Source organism: Pomacea canaliculata, linkage group LG13 (genome assembly GCF_003073045.1).
Source record: "Pomacea canaliculata isolate SZHN2017 linkage group LG13, ASM307304v1, whole genome shotgun sequence".
NCBI lineage: Eukaryota > Metazoa > Mollusca > Gastropoda > Architaenioglossa > Ampullariidae > Pomacea > Pomacea canaliculata.
In genome coordinates this window covers 5,664,722-5,682,739 of record NC_037602.1, presented here as the reverse complement: position 1 = coordinate 5,682,739, position 18,018 = coordinate 5,664,722, and the positions used below count along the sequence as shown (strand labels likewise).

The following is an 18,018-nucleotide window of genomic DNA, read 5'->3' as shown; positions in this document are numbered from 1 at the left end:
TCTGTTGACGAGTACTTTGTGGTTAATAATAAAATAATTCATTAAAAACAAAACAATTGTAACATCCTGTGCCCCATTAAGTCACAGTTGCTTAATAATTTCTAATGTGATGTAGTACATTGCTTTTAAGACACTGATTTTACAACCTCAGTTCCAATCAGGGGCGGCCTTCGGGATGTACAAACTGCATGTGCACCTGCACAGAGCCGCCACGCCAATATATATTGAATATAAAACAGAAAGAGAAAATTACAACACAGCTGACAGCAATGTGGCCGAAAAACATTGTGTTTCTTGTTTATTAATATGCTTTATTTACTAATGTTGCTATAGTCGGATAGAGAAGTAAGCTATACTTAGTATTATAACGTTTGCGTAATGAGAATATCATGGGCTGCCACTTGGTTTTATAGACATTGGCGGGGGAAGAGGCACCGATTCTTTGCCCAGGGCTGCCCCTGCTCCCATCATCTACTCTCTGCGTATCAGGGTCATTATAATTAGAACGAGGAAGAGAGAGAAATTCGTGGTATAAGAGAAACAACTCTTAAGACGCAGTATTTTGTGCTGCGTTATTACTTCCCTTTTATGCTTCCTCCTAGCATTAGCTACCAAATATCCTTACAACAATTAAAGTGTTATGAAAAGGGAGTAGTCTCATTCTTGCCACATTAATCGGCGTGGTCTATTGGAATAAACATGAAACCCCAAATCTGTGGACTCCTAAAAGAATATTCGTGTCCTGAACGTATTTGCAAATGAAATACTTTGTTAGTCTTTCAGTGCACATTTCCTCCGATATCAAACTTGTAAAATTTCTTGAAATATCAGGCAATCTAAATTAAGTACTGTTGCATTTCACTGATCTGAAAAAAAAAAATTGTACAAAAATTTCTATTTCTAGTAGATAAAAACTTACTTATGAAAAGAAAAAAAATCCATGGTCCTTGAGAATTTATGGTATCTTGTTTTGCATCTATCCTGTCAAGTATCTAGCTCCAATAACCATTTAAATACTTAATCATTTGTGGCATACAGCTGTGTCACCATACAACTAACACGGAGAGCGAGAGAATACAAGCATTTTTGGGTCTCCCGGGAGAGATGTGATATGTGAATGACTTTGTCTGAATTTAGCCATTTATTTAAAAAGTCTCTAAAATAAAAATGGCTAAACCTATCATTTTTTACTAAATGCATTTCCTTCTATGTATATTCAGAACCCTTATTCTTACTTACAGTATACTAATGTGACATTCACTTTTAAAAATAAAGACACAAACATGATGCTAGTCAATACAATTTTCATTGTCAAAGCTAAAGAAACACAATCCATCATTGAGGATTTAAAATCATTCATTTTTATTTCATATTAGAAGATCCTCCCAATTACGAGAATCTCCATTTCTTACATTAAATATAAATGTAAGTTAAACAGGTAAAAAACAATGAACTTTCACCTTCATACATCACTTAGAAAAAGCCACAATTTACTGACAAGTACAGAACACAGTCCGACATCAATATGCAGTTACAAGCACCTTTTAGTCTTACAATGTGAAAAGCACAAATACATGCAACTACATTGAACGTGAAAGTAGCATGATTGCAACAAGGTCCCCCCACTCCCCCACCACAACACACAAGTCGTCATGAGCCTAGATAAGGAATTTTTACTGTATAAAATTCCTGGCCTCAGACTTGAATGTACATACTGTAAGCTTCTTATCATTTGGTTACAGCTACTAGAGACAGGACTAGGTTATAAACTTTTATGATAGCACCCTTTAGTCGCCCAGTGACTTCACTCATGACTATTGAAGCGTACTGAAATCAAGAGAATGAACATGCATCGTAAAAAGTTAAACAACTATTTTGAAATATGCAAGTAGGAGATACTTTCAATAACATTGGTTGCAAATTGTGTGTCTGGCATTGTATTACAAAAATGTAACCTTTAAATGTTTATTCTTCTTAATTCCTAAGCAAACAATCACAAATGTTAGCTCTTGGCAAAATATTTTTGTTGCTATGCCATCTGGTGTGCAATGTGAAAGTGTAGGTAAGGATGAGAAAGACTAACTTCATGATCATAGACATGGTCCAGAAAAACACCTTTAGCAACATCAGCTCAACAACAGAAACTGATCAACTAACCTGAATCTGAAAACTGCCTTAACGTTCATCTACGAAGCAATATATCCTAGAGATATTTATACATGCAGATTCTTAACTTCTGCAATCTTTCATTAAAAGGTAAGAAAGGATTGGTTTGTGAAGAACAATACCTGCTCAAGTGAATATTACTTCTAGCAAACAATATTCCTCAAAAGCACAATTCTGCCATGCATCTCTAAAATATTCATCAAAACCAAGAAAAGGAAAGTCAGAATCAATGATGGATCAAAATATTTGGCCCACAAGCAATATGCTATTGCCAACAAGGATTTAGAAGCCATTTATAATGATGTGATTTTAAAAATGAGGATGTTTGTGCGGAGGTATAAACAATTACAACCAATATTCCCTGTGATCTGTAGCAAGTTTGTAAGCAAAAAATTAGATTTTATGAGAAGCTCTGATCCAAAGCTATTAGACATCTTGTAACAAATTTATGATAAAGTTAACTAGTTATACGTCATCAAATGGCCACAGGAGAAAGAAAAGGACTGATGAATAAAGCTAAACCAACATTCACTTCCTTGGTCTTAACCCTTAAGCATTGTCCTAGAATTTTGTATGAACAGCTAATTCAGGGCAACCTGATTGCAGCATTAAGCCTGGGTAACATTTTGGGTTAACTGTTTTTACAGAAAATTTTGCACAAAGTAATGTTTATTATTAATGCCAATGAGTTTTATAAATGCTTCTTAATACTGAATTTTTTTACATGGTATGCAGCAAGCCCATGTTTTTCTCACAACTCAAGCACAAAATAGTGTGAATAAATACTTATGAATTAATAAAAAAAAAAAAAGTTTAACCTACTACTTTTCAAATAAATAACAATTAAAAATGAGGTAGAAGCAAACAGTGGCAAAATTATAATGACATTCATTCAATGACACTATGATCTGCTCCTCCTTTTTTCCCTGCAGCCACAAAAAAGTTATCATAAAAGCTAGCAATGCATTATTTCAGCTGACGAAAGAACATATTAATCAAGGTGGCAAGGACTAAACTCAGCATGTGCATGTATTATCTGTGCCTGTGGTTCACAATGTCAATATTCCGGCAGACACCAGGTGGCAACCTCTCCAATTTGAACACATCACAACTAAATATAAATTTTATCAAGAGCATCCTTGAGTGCAGGTGCCTGGTACTAAAGTCAGATTTTTTTGGCTCATGGAAGTGACAGGATTAAGACTCAGGGACGATCTGAAACAATCAGATTAAAAGTATTATATGATTATCCCTAATCCGCCTCCCCCTCACCAACCAAAAAAGTAAATCAAACAAAGACAACATGTCAGAGACAGAGAATACTAAGAAACAAAAAAAGAAACCCTTCACATTAACTCATTGTGGATGCTACGGCAAGCCACAGCCTGTGGCTGGCCTTGATTTAAGACGTCACACTATACACGTGTACAATGCTTTTATTATTTTTCTAAATTTGCGAGTGGTTAACAGTACAGGAACAAACAATAGCTCATATTAAAGCTAAATCATTTCTCTATAAGTTACATTCCCTTGCTTTGTATGACAGGACATTAAGTCTTTTTCAAATTTAAATTCTTTATGGCATAGAGAGAGAAATGTGATAGAATACATGAGTCGATGTTCCCCTGTTTTCTGTCAGTTTAGTTGGCAAAATAAACTGTATTCGTATGACTTTCCATGATAATGGATAATATATACATAAGGGATGAAAAAATTTTATGTGCATTAATAACTGGAACTTTTTACGTATATACTGTGCCTGCTCTACTTCCAAAATATGAATCTGAAAGGCAGTTTTGCGGATATGCCGATACATGTAAATTTTCTAGAAAAAAAAAACAAAAATTACCACTTCCTAAAGGTAAAACAGTTCATTTCTGCTAAATGTGATATTTAAAACTAATTCAAAATTATATTTTTGTGACAGTTATTTTTGCACCATTTTTTTTAAATAGCCAAAATATGGCAACTAATGGATACATCCAGTCTGAAAGGAAGGTGACTGTATTGAGTTGAGTATTTTTGCCTAAACTGGATTCTACCATAACAATCTGAGAAGTTAATGAATCCTGCGCTGCAATTTTCATGTTGAGGCTGAACGGTGACGGATAATGGTAGTCATACAAGAGGAGTGAGGCATCCAACACTTAAGCATCAATTCACCTGTTATGTCGAAGATGACTTTTTACTAGATGTCCAGCAGCCAGGGCTGACAAAAGAGACAGTTCACCAGCTAGGACTGTGGCGCACACAATTCGTGCTAACTGCTCTGCATTTGCACCAGGCCTCTCAGGATTGGAACCACGCACACCAAGCATCTGTACACAAATATTTGCACAATAATTCAAGCATATGTACATGTTTGAAAGCTCATCCTGAACAAGGTGTGCAAAATACTCTGTAGCATGCAGTCAACTGCAAGTTATACTTGAAATATGCACCAGCATCTTTATTTCCCTAGTAAGGGAAGTATAAATATAATATGTTTAATGATGAAGCATAACACTAAGTCAACCTTTATGTTAAGAAGTTTTCCTTCAGTCAACCAGTCTGTTTTTTTTTTTTTTTTTTTTTTTTAAAATCAGGCTTACCTCAAGACATGCACCCTGGGGAGACAGTACAGTTCCTCCTCCAACAGTGCCAAGTTCAAGTGATGGCATGGTGCAGGTAATATGCAAGTCTTCACCAGAAATACCTGCAGTCTCCATCAGCGTCATACAGTTGGAGCTGGCAATATTCTGAGCTGGATCCTGTCAGCAACATTAGTCATGCTTTACTGTAGGTGCTAACACAACATTCCATTGGCTGTTGTGAAGGTTGCTGGTGTCTATATTCTCATTCACCTAGGGTGATCTTACAGTAAATGAATTTACAGTTTAAAATAATAACACATTTTCTCAACTGTGAAAATTATTTTATCTGTATTTCAAAACAAATCTGTCTGGAGCCTGCCAATACAATCATGACAGAGAAAAAAAAATTCAAACCAGAAATAACTATGCACAAACTCTCAAGCTTCCACACCTCACAAGTGTGTAAAGAACTCCTGCAGATGTCTGAACACATGTAATATATGCATAGTGTGCTTAAGCGCACACACATACACAAGGAATCAACTGTATGCATCAAAATCCTAACATGTTTGTTCGTAAAAGCCCCTGTCTGGTCCTGAAGTCTTACCTGTCCAGTAGCAATGTAAATAGCAGTCACAATGTTGGCTGCATGAGCATTAAAGCCTCCAATGCTGCCTGCCATGGCAGAACCAACCAGATTTTTCTGGATGTTGAGATCAACCAAAGCTGCTGCTGATGTCTTCAGCACTGACTTGATAATGTGTCCAGAGACTGTTGCTTCGCACACAACAGATTTGCCCCTTCCTTCAATCCTTTGAAAATATATTTTAAGAGTGATTTTGCAGTTCAGAGTGAACAAAACACCTTTTTTTCAATAAATAAGAATGAATCTTGTATGCACATTAGTAATTATGCATTACTTTTGTGGACATATCCTTATCATGGTAAGGCTACTGATGACTTTAAGCAATGAGAATAAAAATAAAAATGTAAGATTATATACAATATAAAAGACCATAACCAACCAGTTTATTGCAGCTGGTTTTTTGTCTGTACAAAAGTTTCCACTGAGGCTTATAATTTCCATGTCTGGGAACTCCTTAGAAAGTTCTTTAAGTGCATTTTCTGATCCCTGAAATAAATGCACACACATGGATACCATGCTCAAGAATATCAAGACACACAGTTGACAAACAGCATTAATGAACCAGTGCTATCAGTTTTCTTTGATAGCCGTACTGAAAACTGCTGTACTTTTTTGTCATCGGACGCCTGGATGTCGCACTAAAAATGTAATTGCATAAGAACCAGATGAGCAGTTGTCTTTTTTAACATTTATGGAGCCAGAAAAACAAGAATATTGAAACTGATTTTACCCCCTATGGCCCATTTTAGGAACTTTAGCCACAGTCTCATTTGCCTGTAAATGAAATAATCTAACAAACCTTAGAAAGCATGTTCATCCCCATAGCATCACCAGTGGTAGACACAAAACGAATATATAGTTGACGACCAGCCAGTACAATGGTCAGATGCTGCAGTCGGGCAAATCTGAGTTTGAAGCACACAGCCAAAACAATTAAGGGGATTTGTCTTCTTTCATACAAGAACTTCATAATTTTAATCAGTTTTCAATTTCCCATCGGGCTGTCATTGTATTTACTGCCTAAAACATCACTTTATCACAGGTATTCATTATGGATACAAATTCCTTATTTATAAAATTATGATAAATTAGTCTTTCTTTTAAGTTATTTAAAATTTTATTAACAACTTTGTTTGGTTTATAACCGTGAAAAACTTATTACACTGACCTGCTTGTAACATCAAACCATTCCTTGACTTTATCAAAGTTGTCACTATCTTGTAACCACTGTTTGACTTCACTGAAACATTTCAAATTCAAAGAATCTATTATTAAGAAATGCAATCATTTAACAAAAGATAAATATATCTACAACACACACACATATAAATATACAAATGAGCATGCACATTTGCTCACACACACACAGAGAATAATAGATTTGATGAAGATTTTCTCCTCCAGGTAAAATGGTGCCTTTTTCTGTTTTCATCCTTCCAACATGAACCAGTAAACTGCCTGCTGCGTAATGCTTAAATACCTTGCTCGTTTTGCTGATGGGAAGCGAATCACAGGGGCTCGTGTCATGCCATCTCCAAACATACAACTTTGTACCCCACCACATTGCTGTCGAGATAAATAAAAGCATCGTAATTCTATGGGGTCTTCTTAAGCAAACAGATACAGCAGTAATAACACCTGGACAAATGTTTATATTTGTATTAACAGAAGCACATACACCAAATACACATAGAATATTTAAAATACTCATAAAAGTCTCAGCCACCTTGAAGATATGCTAGTTTATTTTCTTCTGCATCATACCCACACCCACAGACCCACATGGGTACCTACTCAATCCTGATACTATTCTCTGAAAGGAGACAAATGTAGGATTACCTCTAAAGCTCGACAGCCTCTGTTTGTGCTGGCCACCAAGCATCCCTCTGTTGTTGCCATGGGAACTGTGAATCGTTTGCCATCTAGCAAAAGTGGTCCAGCAAAACCAACAGGAACAGGCATATAGCCAATCACATTTTCACAACAAGCACCATCCACCTGAAATATTCATAATAAAATTGTCAGGAACGCTGTTTTTAAAATCACTCTTTCTCTCTCTACACGCACGCGTCCCCTTGCGTGTTCTTCCAATCACTTATCACCAAGATTTTGTCGTGGGAATCAAAACTTTAAATCCATTAACATTAACTAAATACAAAGTCCATAGGTCTTCCAGTTCCCCAAAACGGACAATCCACTCACTCTAGTTCGCTTCTGATCCTTTCTCCCAACCGTCTCTGTATCCACACGTACAGTTTCTCCCCAACCGTCTCTGTATCCACACGTACAGTTTCTCCCAACAGTCTCTGTATCCACACGTACAGTTTCTCCGCTCCCGTTTTCACTCTTCATCCATTCTTCACTCTCCCCTCCCCCTCTAAAACTACGTCATAAAAATGAAAAACTACGTCATAAAAATGACGTCGGGTTCTGACGCAAAACCATGACGCCGCAAAAAACACTCATATACTGACTGGTAAGCGCAATAATCTCTGAAATCTCTAAACAAAAGACAGAGGCAACAACCCCCTGTTCCTAACAAAAATTTAATGCATCATATAATAGTCTTCACATTTTTGAGTCCATTTTCAATTAAGCAAACAGCTGGCTATGCCCCCAGCAGCTTTGTCTTCTATCCACTAAATGAAATCAAAGTCTTATTAAACAAAATTTAGCCATAGCTCAATACGAAAAGAGCTTCCACACAGGCTGGGTCAGGCTATTGTAAACGTCATGTATTGTAGCATGGTTTGTTTTTTATGCCATGCCAGCGACTAAGGCTGTAACATGGCTATTGTAGCGTGGACAGGTAATGCACACTCACACAAATGAACTTTACCATGTTTACAAATTTATGTTAATTTACTGCTGTCAGCAAGCCAAGATGGGTTTAAAAAAAGAAAAAAGGCTGGACCAGTCTACTTACTAAGCTGTAGTCATAATTAATATAGGGGAGATGATCCAAAACTGATCTGGATGGAAGCTGAAGAAGCAGCATCTGTCGTCTGCAAGAAGAAACTACTTTGGAGTTTAAGTGCAACTTGCATTAATGCTACATTTCTTGACCTAGCTGTAGCCATTCGTATCCCTTTCACTAGCTTAATATCATTTTGTGGAAACTTAATCGCTGACCTGTGATCTAATACTTTGTCTGCATTCTTGTTTTGAATTCAAAACCTTTCCTGCATCCCTTCTTTTCAGATGCTTCCAAGATACTGGTATTCTAGGGTTATTTCATTTATCATAAGCAATTTATTTTCCATGTTGTGCATTAGCTACTTTTCAACTGGAAAACTGTCAAACTCACAACCATTATCATTAAACAGAGACTAAGAAATAACTGCAAATAAGATTTAAAATAAATGGATATGAATCAACAGCAATTAAGAAAACAGTTTCATAGCATACCTAATATGGACACCTCTCTCATAGCTGTTCAGAACCTTTTCTAGTTTATATGATGGTATATGCTTCTTTTGAACCAGCAGCATAACTTCCTCATCTGTTAGTGCTCCAGCTCCCTCCTACATTGCAAGCAACAGACAGCAAAATTACTAGCCAATTAATTTCGATTTTTTTTTTAATACTTTGTTGCAAAATGTACATATAAATTTGAAAGAATATAAAACTCATCAATTTCAGAAATAAAAACTGCAGGGAAAACATTCACTTTTCCAATTATTTCTATGAAAACAAGGATCTTTATAATTAAAACAATAGCCTAGTGAGATAAAAATCAGAATATCTCTTCACAGATTTTTTTAAGTAACCTGCTTTCTGTTACCCAGGTCCCACTACAGAATGAAAAGAAAAAAAATCAACCAAAAACCCTAATATTCAAATTCTGATTTACTGCAAAAGAGAAAATGTTTATTTTGTCAGGCGTTATATTAACTTAAAATCTTGATAAAATCTGTCAATGGTTTCCCAGAACAAGTCAGATCCATTATCATCCACCAACTTCTTTCTGTTTTATGAGTGCTGATCACAGTTTTCTAAAATACATATGGTGTACTACCATTTTGGGGAATCCCACTCAAGCAGTTTAGACTGAAGGAGGAAGGAGTGAGAAACTACAACCCTTACAAAGCAACTCACATCAGAGTTCAATATTTCCAGGCATGTTTCCAAACTGCGGCACACTGATGCTTTGGTGTCCTGCAGGATAGAAGGTGCAATATAACCTTTTGTTTTCTCAGATGATATAGCTGAGTTCTCTGTCTGTACTGCCTTTTCAGCAACGCTCTTCGTATCCTCACCATCACTGTCATCAAGAGTGAACATAGGGGACTTTGTCACAGCAGCTGGTGAAGGGCATACTTCCCTCTTTCCTGTAAAAAATGTTTGTGCTACTTTTGAGGAAAGCAAGACATTGCAATAAAATATCATGACAAAAATATAAAGGCACCGAAAAAAAAAAAAGGTGTGGAAAGTTAGAGATACCAGCCATATATGGTTATGTGGTTGTTTCTTCAAAGAATATGTTCCAAATGCTGCATCATGTCCCAGAAAGCAAACAAATAAAAATCACAGTAACAGCAGTATGGGATTTTTAGTTTATGGTAGGGAGGTTGAAATTATAACTTGCAGATCCTGCGGTGTGAATTCTTTGATACGTAGCATAATCCACTAGCAAGATCAGCCCGTGTATGCACAAACACACGCATAATATTGCAAACCATTCCACGCTGGAGAAGCTCAACTCACCAACATCAAGTGACTGCGGTGAAGGCAAACTGTCTATTTGCTGGTCCACATCATTATCATAGTAAATGTACTTGAGGGTAAGTGCTAGAGCCACAGCCAATGTTATGAAATAGTCAAAGTTTTCATTCAGCATCCTGTCAAGAAAAAAAAAAAAAACATTATCAAATTCACAAATGAAAGGTAATAAAGACACAAAACATAGTCACAAATGAAAGACACAAAAATAAACTTTCTGTCTAGCTTATTCCTTGTTACTCCTTAAGGAGCATAGGGCCGCAACATCTTGCCAGCGGACCTGGTTTTGGGCAGCCCCCCTAATATGGGCCCATGTGATTCTGATGTCTTTTGCCTAACTCTCTACTGTTCTTTTCCAATTCTGCTTTGGTCTCCCAACTCTCCTCTTTTCCTGAGGGTTCCAGTCAAGTGCCTGCTGTACAATGGTGTCAGCTGGTTTGTGCAGGGTGTGTCCTATCCAGCCCCATTTGCGCTTTTAGTGTCTTGGCTAGTGGCATTCTGGTTCTTTTCCACAGGCTGCTGTTGGAGATCTTTTCAGGCCATCTTATTCCCAGAATATGGAATAGACATAGGCATTGGTTGCTAAAGCTAGACCTAACATTTTTAACAGCTACCAACTGTCCATGTTGGATGAGGTATGATTCAAACTAAGTGCTGTGCCCTGAACCCCTAAATTCAATGTGAGTCAGTTGTATGGTTGATCATATCAAATCCCATTGTCAGATGCAATTATGAGATCTTTCACCACTCATTCTAAAGCTGTCCGTGCTGTATGGCTTATATTAGGCTGCCTGGCAAGGTTTGAGATCATTAGCCTCTGCATAACTCATGAGCTGCTGCAGGACAATGCATTCCTTACTATGCAGTATGCATTTCTTATGTTTCCTCTCAGCCTGAAAACCCAGTGCTTGTACACATATGCTTGATTATTTTCATATACATCATATGCAATGCTATCAACTTTATACATGTGTGTGTATATATACTGTTCATGTAGGAAGATGATTATCTATGATATAATTTGTACTCTCTAGATATGTACTCATGAGTTGTGGGCTTAATACCATTGGGTTTTATATACGTGTGGATGGAATGTGCTTGAAGGGACTAACTTTTTAATTAAAAGTTATTTAAGTGCATGCGTGTGAGTTTGGAATGTATGATGAGTGAAGATAAGTGTACAGATGTACAAGTCTATGCCTGTATGTGCAGTACATGTAATTGGTGACAGGATTCTCTGATATGTCCAAGTGCCTGAAATAAGGGTGTGGAGGGTTTTTTGGATGCATTCTTTATTTATTATAATTTTTATGTACAAATGACCAGACGTGACATAATATACTGTAATGTGTGAAATAAATGTTCTAAAAAATTTATTTATTCCAAATTTTCATTCAGAAGCAAACCAATCATTATTTATGCAGAGCAATAAAGACTTGGTCGTAGTTAACTTGCAGCTGTCAGTTCTTACATAATTTACAAATTCTTCTTCTTGTTCCTATTTGCCCCCAGTGGAGCATAGGGCAGCAAATTTACAAATACCTACCCAAAAACATTGCCATGCCAAGATTCCATGTGTTTCTTAGGTTGGTCCTGAGGGTGATCAGGAACAAGTAGCATCCTATCTGAACTTCCCTTTTCAGTGCCCTGTCCTCCCTCGGTGACCAGAAGATTCCGAGCATGAACCAAAAACAAACCTGCTGACTATGTGACACACACAGACAGAGCTTATGAATTAAAAAAAAAATGTTTCATCAGCAATCAAAAACCAATGTTACAAAACTAGTTAATCATTTATTATCACCCATTTTATTTCCCTCTCCCAGCCCTACCACCATCTCAGCTTAAAATTGGTTGTAGAATCAAACCAGATATTTATACATCATCCCTTAAAAATTTATAAACCAGGAATTATCTAGTGTCTAGCCATCAATATAAAATCTGTTTACAATATCAAACCATATTTTCAGCAGTATTTCCTTTATCTAACACATGCAAATTTATACATGCACACAATTGGACATTCCCATTATACACATCCCTCCTCCACACATGCTACGATCCAACAAAAAGCACTAAATAGTGCAGTGGAAACAACGATAAAGGAGATGTTATTTAATTACCATGATTATTTTGACATATTGGTTGACTGGGTTTGGCTTTTCTTCCCGCTCCTCGCTCTGTTGGATGCCTGCTAACTTCTGAAGGTGCTTTAAGGGCTTGCCTTGGTTGCGCTCCCGCAAAATCTATTTCAAGAAAATCAGCAAGGGGGGGGGGGAGGAAGGAGGGACTTTTAACAGCACATTTGTTCTTTTAGAGTATTCAGGAGTGTTTAACACACACACAAAGAGAAAACACCTAGATCTAAGTCAAACTTAACATTCCTATTGGTGCTCTACCCAGTCAGCACGGGGGGAGGGGTGGGAGCCCCAACCATTCCTGATTTATGCTGCTTTACTTTATATAATGCATACCTCCAAGGCAAGTGCCAAAGATGCTGGGTATAGAGTCATGAATGCCAGATAGTAAGCAATGATTGCCAAGCACCCATAGTAACAGAGGACCTCCAGTTGTTTCACACCTATCAGGGAAATGAAAGTAAATGAAAACTGCCAAAGGTACATGTAAAATTGCTGTGTAGTTGTTTCTTCTAAAAACTAGGCAGCAGCTATAATATATGCTATGTCTGATGGAAAGATAATACATTTGTCAAGTTAACTCTCTTCAACAGTCTGAAATGCTGCAATTACATCAGTAATGTTTATGCTGAAAAATATATTCAAACAAAAAGAAGTTAAACATTACAAGTACATTAATTCTAAGGACTGCTTTCATATACATGTATAAATGGTGCATGTGCACACGCACACCTTTTACCACCTTGTTCGTAATCTTAATTCTAGTCCAAGAATTAAGACTACCACCTAACTGGATCCCCAATTTATGGCACATGCAGGCTCTCTCACACACACACACACACTCTCTCACTAAATGCCAATATCCCCTTCATGATAGATGTGTGAACATGTTCATCTCGATCCAAAATTGAAGTGAAAATATGAAGTTTACGTATTAAAAAAAAATCATCATAAAATGTCTTAAAGAAAGGAACAAACAACTTCCTACTACATGCCCTTTTCAATCCAAAGCCCCATGTGCTCAGAAAATATGGACTGAAATGTCAGATCACAATGATGAATAATAATAATAGGCACAAGGTGGCATGATGAAGTCTGGAGTAAAGTACAGGTAAACCCAATCAGCTATGGAACATCTGACTGCATCAAGCCAGGCTAGCTATTTTTGAAGAAATCACACCACTACAGTGGCGGTCCCTATCAAGGCCAAGGCAAAAGAGGGCAAACTACCAAATGTATCTGTTGGACTGATTCTAAGCTCTGTGTCAGCTCCAATATCTGATAAGAATGTCTGATAAAATGGCCAAGAATAGTTTATGCCAACTAATATGTCTATAATATGGACTAGTGAATATTGAATAATATGCACATAGTAAAAATGGATCAAGCATAGTTATTTCCCATAGAAAAAGCTGCTAAAATTGTCTAGCTCTGATCCTTTGCTTACCAGGTTTCTACATTTCTAGCCTTCAGATGTGCTGTTTAGTTTGTAACCAGTTTCAGATCTAGTCATAGCTGTACTTGCTGTCACAATCTTATACCACCATTTCCTGACTTCTTTTTTACATACACATAAGCATTCTCTCCCTCACACACACTGCAAGCTATTTTAAAACTGTGGAGTAATAAGAACACAAACCTGAAAGTGTGCCCACACCAATAAGCAGTGTTTCAACAATAGCATCAAGTGTAATGGCTGGGCCAATCACAGCCATAGCGTGAGCAATATTGGCCTTCACCTCATCCTGTGTTTCTGATCTGAGAGTACAACGAAGGAGAGCACTGGCCCTCCCAACATCCACCAGTAAAAGAAAGACCGTCAATGCTTCACTGTAGGGGAAGGAAAGATGAATTATGTTTTCAATTTAAGATGTAGTGATGCAGTTAATTTCGACACAGCAGACACAAAACTATTCAAAATACAAGAATGGTGTCAGAATGATAATGTGTTAAGACTAGATAACAAGATTTAACATCAGCCTTGGCAGTTAGTTTAAATGTCCTTATCTCAAAACAGGAATGTTCAACAGGTTGCAAGCAACTTCTCTAAATTTTAGTTATATTCTACTTCATGCACTCATTTAGCATTGTCAATGAGATTTTAACATGATTTTGGCAAACTGTTCACCTTAGTCCCCTCAGTTCACTTCCTACCAGCTTCATGAATGCAACACTGAACATGAAACTTGCCAAAATGGTGAACACTCCTACAATACCTGCAAACCAACAAAGGTACTTAATATATACTTATAATCAACTGTGACTGGACAAGTGTAGACATGATTGCCTGCTCATTATTTGAGCATGCTATTCATCTATCATTTTTTAAAAAGAAAATACTAATTATCAATCATTAACAGAAATACTGGTGTAAACTTCCTTAAGCTACAGCCTTTCCGCGCAATTTATTGCTTAAATTGTATAAATATTCTGTCACCTCCATCTTTAGATGGTACAATTTGCATATTCATGATTAATTAGTTGCCCTAATATTTCAGTTTCTATGAATGGCAGCCAACAAGAATCTATCAAAATAAGTATTAAGACTCAAGCATGACATCCATCTTTAAGTCTAATGCATGATTCTGTAATAAAGTTTAACGGTTTTCAACTTTCCCCCATCAGGCAGGACTATTAAAACTGGTATTTCTCTGTGCCTTCACTGTGTTGACATTAAACAATTTCTCGTGGGTGAATAAAAACATGCTACACATTAAATTTTAAATATGTCTGTTAATTAAAAAGCCTAAATATAATTATTCCTTTTTTTCATGATCATTTTTTTTCTTGATAGATAGCTAAACCGTGAAAGTAAACAGAATAGGTAATAACAAAGATTCATGGACCAGACAACATGCAAGTCAAGAAGATTGAAAATACTCAAACCTAGATGTCAAGATTAAGGAAGAAAAAAAGAATTACCTAAAAGGTATTTTGACCCAGGACGTTGCAGATTTCTAAAGTGTAGATAGATGTATAGAACTGCCAGGCATCGTATTACAGTCAATATAACGTTAAAGTTTTGTATTTCCTGAAAAATATAACCAGTGCGCCAGTTTAAATTTGATATTGGGGATTGGGTGGTTGTCAACAGCAGAGGGCACATTTGACTTACACTGCAGTACCAATACTGGGCAGGGATATGGAAATGAGTGATGATATTTTTATACATAAATCATGTAAATGATTTTATTATACAGGCAGTCCTTGACTTACGACGTTGCTCCATTCCTATGTTGCGCTGTAAACCAATTTTTGCTGTAAGTTGGAACATACGTACATACTATACCTAAATAGCATATTGTAAGCACTTATCCTAACACCTATCCTAACACAGAAATTATCAAAAACCACATATAAAATACATTTAATTCTTCACCAAACATGAAGTTTGCGTTACGATGTTTAAGTGGAACCAAGGCTTTATACAGTAAATGGGAGATGTGTTGTAATCACAAAACATTGTAACTTGGGGCTGACGTAACCTGAGGAACGCCTGTACTACTTTGCAATGAGTGGATAATGCAAAGTTGTCTGCTCTTGGAAGATGGAAGCGCATAGAAGCTGTTAAACATTACACAAAAAAAGTGAATTCATTGCATGGTATGTTAACCCTTAAAGGATTTATTTTGAATGAAAAGGCAATGAGACTACGTCTTACTGTCATGGAGGTATCTTTTTAGTTTTCGTGATTGTTGACTAAGTTTGACTAAAAAAAGTGAACAGTTAACCCTTTAACAGGGAGCTAATTGAAAAATTAATCAATTGGAAAAAGCTCCATGGTTTAAAGCTGGGAATAAAAGTTGCAGCGTATAATCTTAAATTTACAGTAATTACATGGACAACATTCTTTTGACTGTTAAGCAATTTACAATTACTAAACAGTAACATGCACAGAAATGTCTATTGGGAAAAGTGAAAGCAAAATTCTAACCTCAGCATTTTCACATACATGGTTCCACCCACATATCTTGTCAATTTCAGGACTAGGGTAAGCACTCACTGACACCAGACTGAGCATGACAGTGAGAGAGATGATGATCACCTCCCACGGGTGAGTTGCACATATTTTTCCATATTCACGGAAAAGCCGTGACAGCACCATGCTGTTATGCGTCAAATATGGAAGAGGAATCAACTGAAAACCAATAAACTTTATAAACAATAAAGCCAAACACTTCCTTAGTATTTTATAGATACATATATACACAAAACTTACACTGACACAAACTGGAAACCATAATCCTTGAAAACACTTTGTCCTTCATTATTCACTGTTACTTAAGAATTTTTTTAAAGTCGGTCAAATTATGAAACCCAAGTGGGTATCAGTGCTACTAAAATTATTTTAAAACTCTTTTCTAGCGAGAAGTAAACTCCAACGTGGCTGGATTTTGTAATAGTTTACCATCCGTTGACTATAATAAACTTTTATAGGTATAGTTAAACATTTAATAAATTAAAAAAACAGTCCTATTTAAGCACACAGTAAGCATACCGAATTAGAAGGCAAATATCTTTAACATACTTTCGCTTAACATAGAAGGCGTTCACTGCGTGTTTATCACCGAGCATCGCCATGTTGATGTTGACTACATCGATGTCAAGTCACCTTACATCAAAGTGACTACACGAGCATGTCTATCAAACATGCTTTTTCGTAACATATATAAGTTTTATGTAAGTGTTTTAAGATTCTTCCATTAAAAAGTTGACAGAAGTATAAAAATTTCGAAACCTCACTATATTAACTCAGCCTTAGCAAGGACGTCATTGGCGGTAGCGGTAAAAATCTAAAAATAGCACATTACTGGAGAGGAACAGTCAGCGGGTTCATTACATATTCCTTTGTTATAACAACTTTCTTGACTTCAGTTAAAAAACGGCGACTGAAATAATTAAACATCTTTTCTTTGAGTTGTTAATGGTAATAACTGTGGAAAACTATGCAACCATGCAGTCAGCTCAAAAGCTAGCTCGCGATGGCACGACGCCGGTTCAAAACCTCATTGGCTGATTTGCTCAGACGACTTCGTGCCCAGCCCTTCGATGTACCATTGTTGACATTTTAAAAACTAGCTTGCTTTATTTTGATTTAGAGGTTTAAGTCAACGTTCCTCGTTGTTGCTGTCATCCTCAATAAAGATAATTTTGCATTAGAACTTCGGTATAGTTCTAGTGATGTCTGTTTTGGTGAAACAGATATTTGACGATGAATAATTAAGATGTGCCGGCTTACATTAGTATCCTGACAAAAGCAGAAAATATATTACCAGAAGTACGCATTCTCAGAAAATACATGTGTATGCACTACTAAGTTGCTTAATAATAAAATTAATCATATACTGAAGTGATAGCCTTTGATCTCTGATCTGTCACTGATTTGGAAATCTGACTAACAGAGATAGCAAAATCTGACCGAACAAGGAAAAAACCTTACCTTGTCGCCTTGAAACATGATTTTCTTGTTATTCACAGACGAATATGAAAACAAGTTGACAACAACGAAAAAGATCTTTACACAAAACTCCTATATCACAAAATCACTATCTCAACACGACTGCTCTATCGTCTGCTTAAATATGCCGAACAAGCTCGAGTTCTCTCCTCTTTATGAAAAAACCTAAAGGGCACGGCCTTGAACCCGTGGATGCAGAAGTGACGATCGAAAGACAGATCGTTGGCCTTAGTCACAGACCCGCCGACCTAAAAAAAAAGGTTTGCTGCTTATTTTAAATGTTTACAGCGTCTTTTTTCTCTTTTCATACGTATA

The 18,018-nt window shown here is 36.5% G+C and overlaps 1 protein-coding gene across 4 annotated transcripts; it reads right to left on the bottom strand.

Moving 5' to 3' along the window:
* Positions 1-1,338: 1,338 nt before the first annotated feature.
* LOC112553957 (3-hydroxy-3-methylglutaryl-coenzyme A reductase-like) lies at positions 1,339-17,846 on the bottom strand. 4 transcript variants are annotated; one of them, XM_025221488.1, is made up of 21 exons: positions 17,686-17,846; positions 16,180-16,383; positions 15,168-15,276; positions 14,374-14,461; positions 13,885-14,075; positions 12,582-12,688; positions 12,231-12,353; positions 11,654-11,811; positions 10,093-10,226; positions 9,484-9,716; positions 8,794-8,909; positions 8,312-8,390; positions 7,225-7,383; positions 6,866-6,951; positions 6,554-6,625; positions 6,185-6,290; positions 5,765-5,871; positions 5,347-5,551; positions 4,758-4,916; positions 4,330-4,484; positions 1,339-3,381 (listed from the first exon to the last, which is right to left on the bottom strand). In XM_025221488.1, the coding sequence occupies exons 1-21, from the start codon at positions 17,701-17,703 to the stop codon at positions 3,294-3,296; spliced, it is 2,697 nt and encodes an 898-aa protein (XP_025077273.1). In that variant the 5' UTR covers positions 17,704-17,846; the 3' UTR covers positions 1,339-3,293. The 4 variants fall into 4 exon arrangements, with proteins under 4 accessions (XP_025077273.1, XP_025077275.1, XP_025077276.1 ...); XM_025221490.1 differs by lacking the exon at positions 17,686-17,846 and adding an exon at positions 16,814-17,522; XM_025221491.1 differs by lacking the exon at positions 17,686-17,846 and adding an exon at positions 16,989-17,522.
* Positions 17,847-18,018: the final 172 nt, after the last annotated feature.

Excerpts from the sequence above, each read along its gene's own strand:
- LOC112553957 (XM_025221488.1), bottom strand. Across the intron at positions 5,872-6,184 it reads GGATGAACATGCTTTCTAAG|GGATCAGAAAATGCACTTAA; the intron begins GTTTGTTAGATT and ends CATTTATTTCAG. Across the intron at positions 4,485-4,757 it reads CCCAGGGTGCATGTCTTGAG|ATGCTTGGTGTGCGTGGTTC; the intron begins GTAAGCCTGATT and ends ATTTGTGTACAG.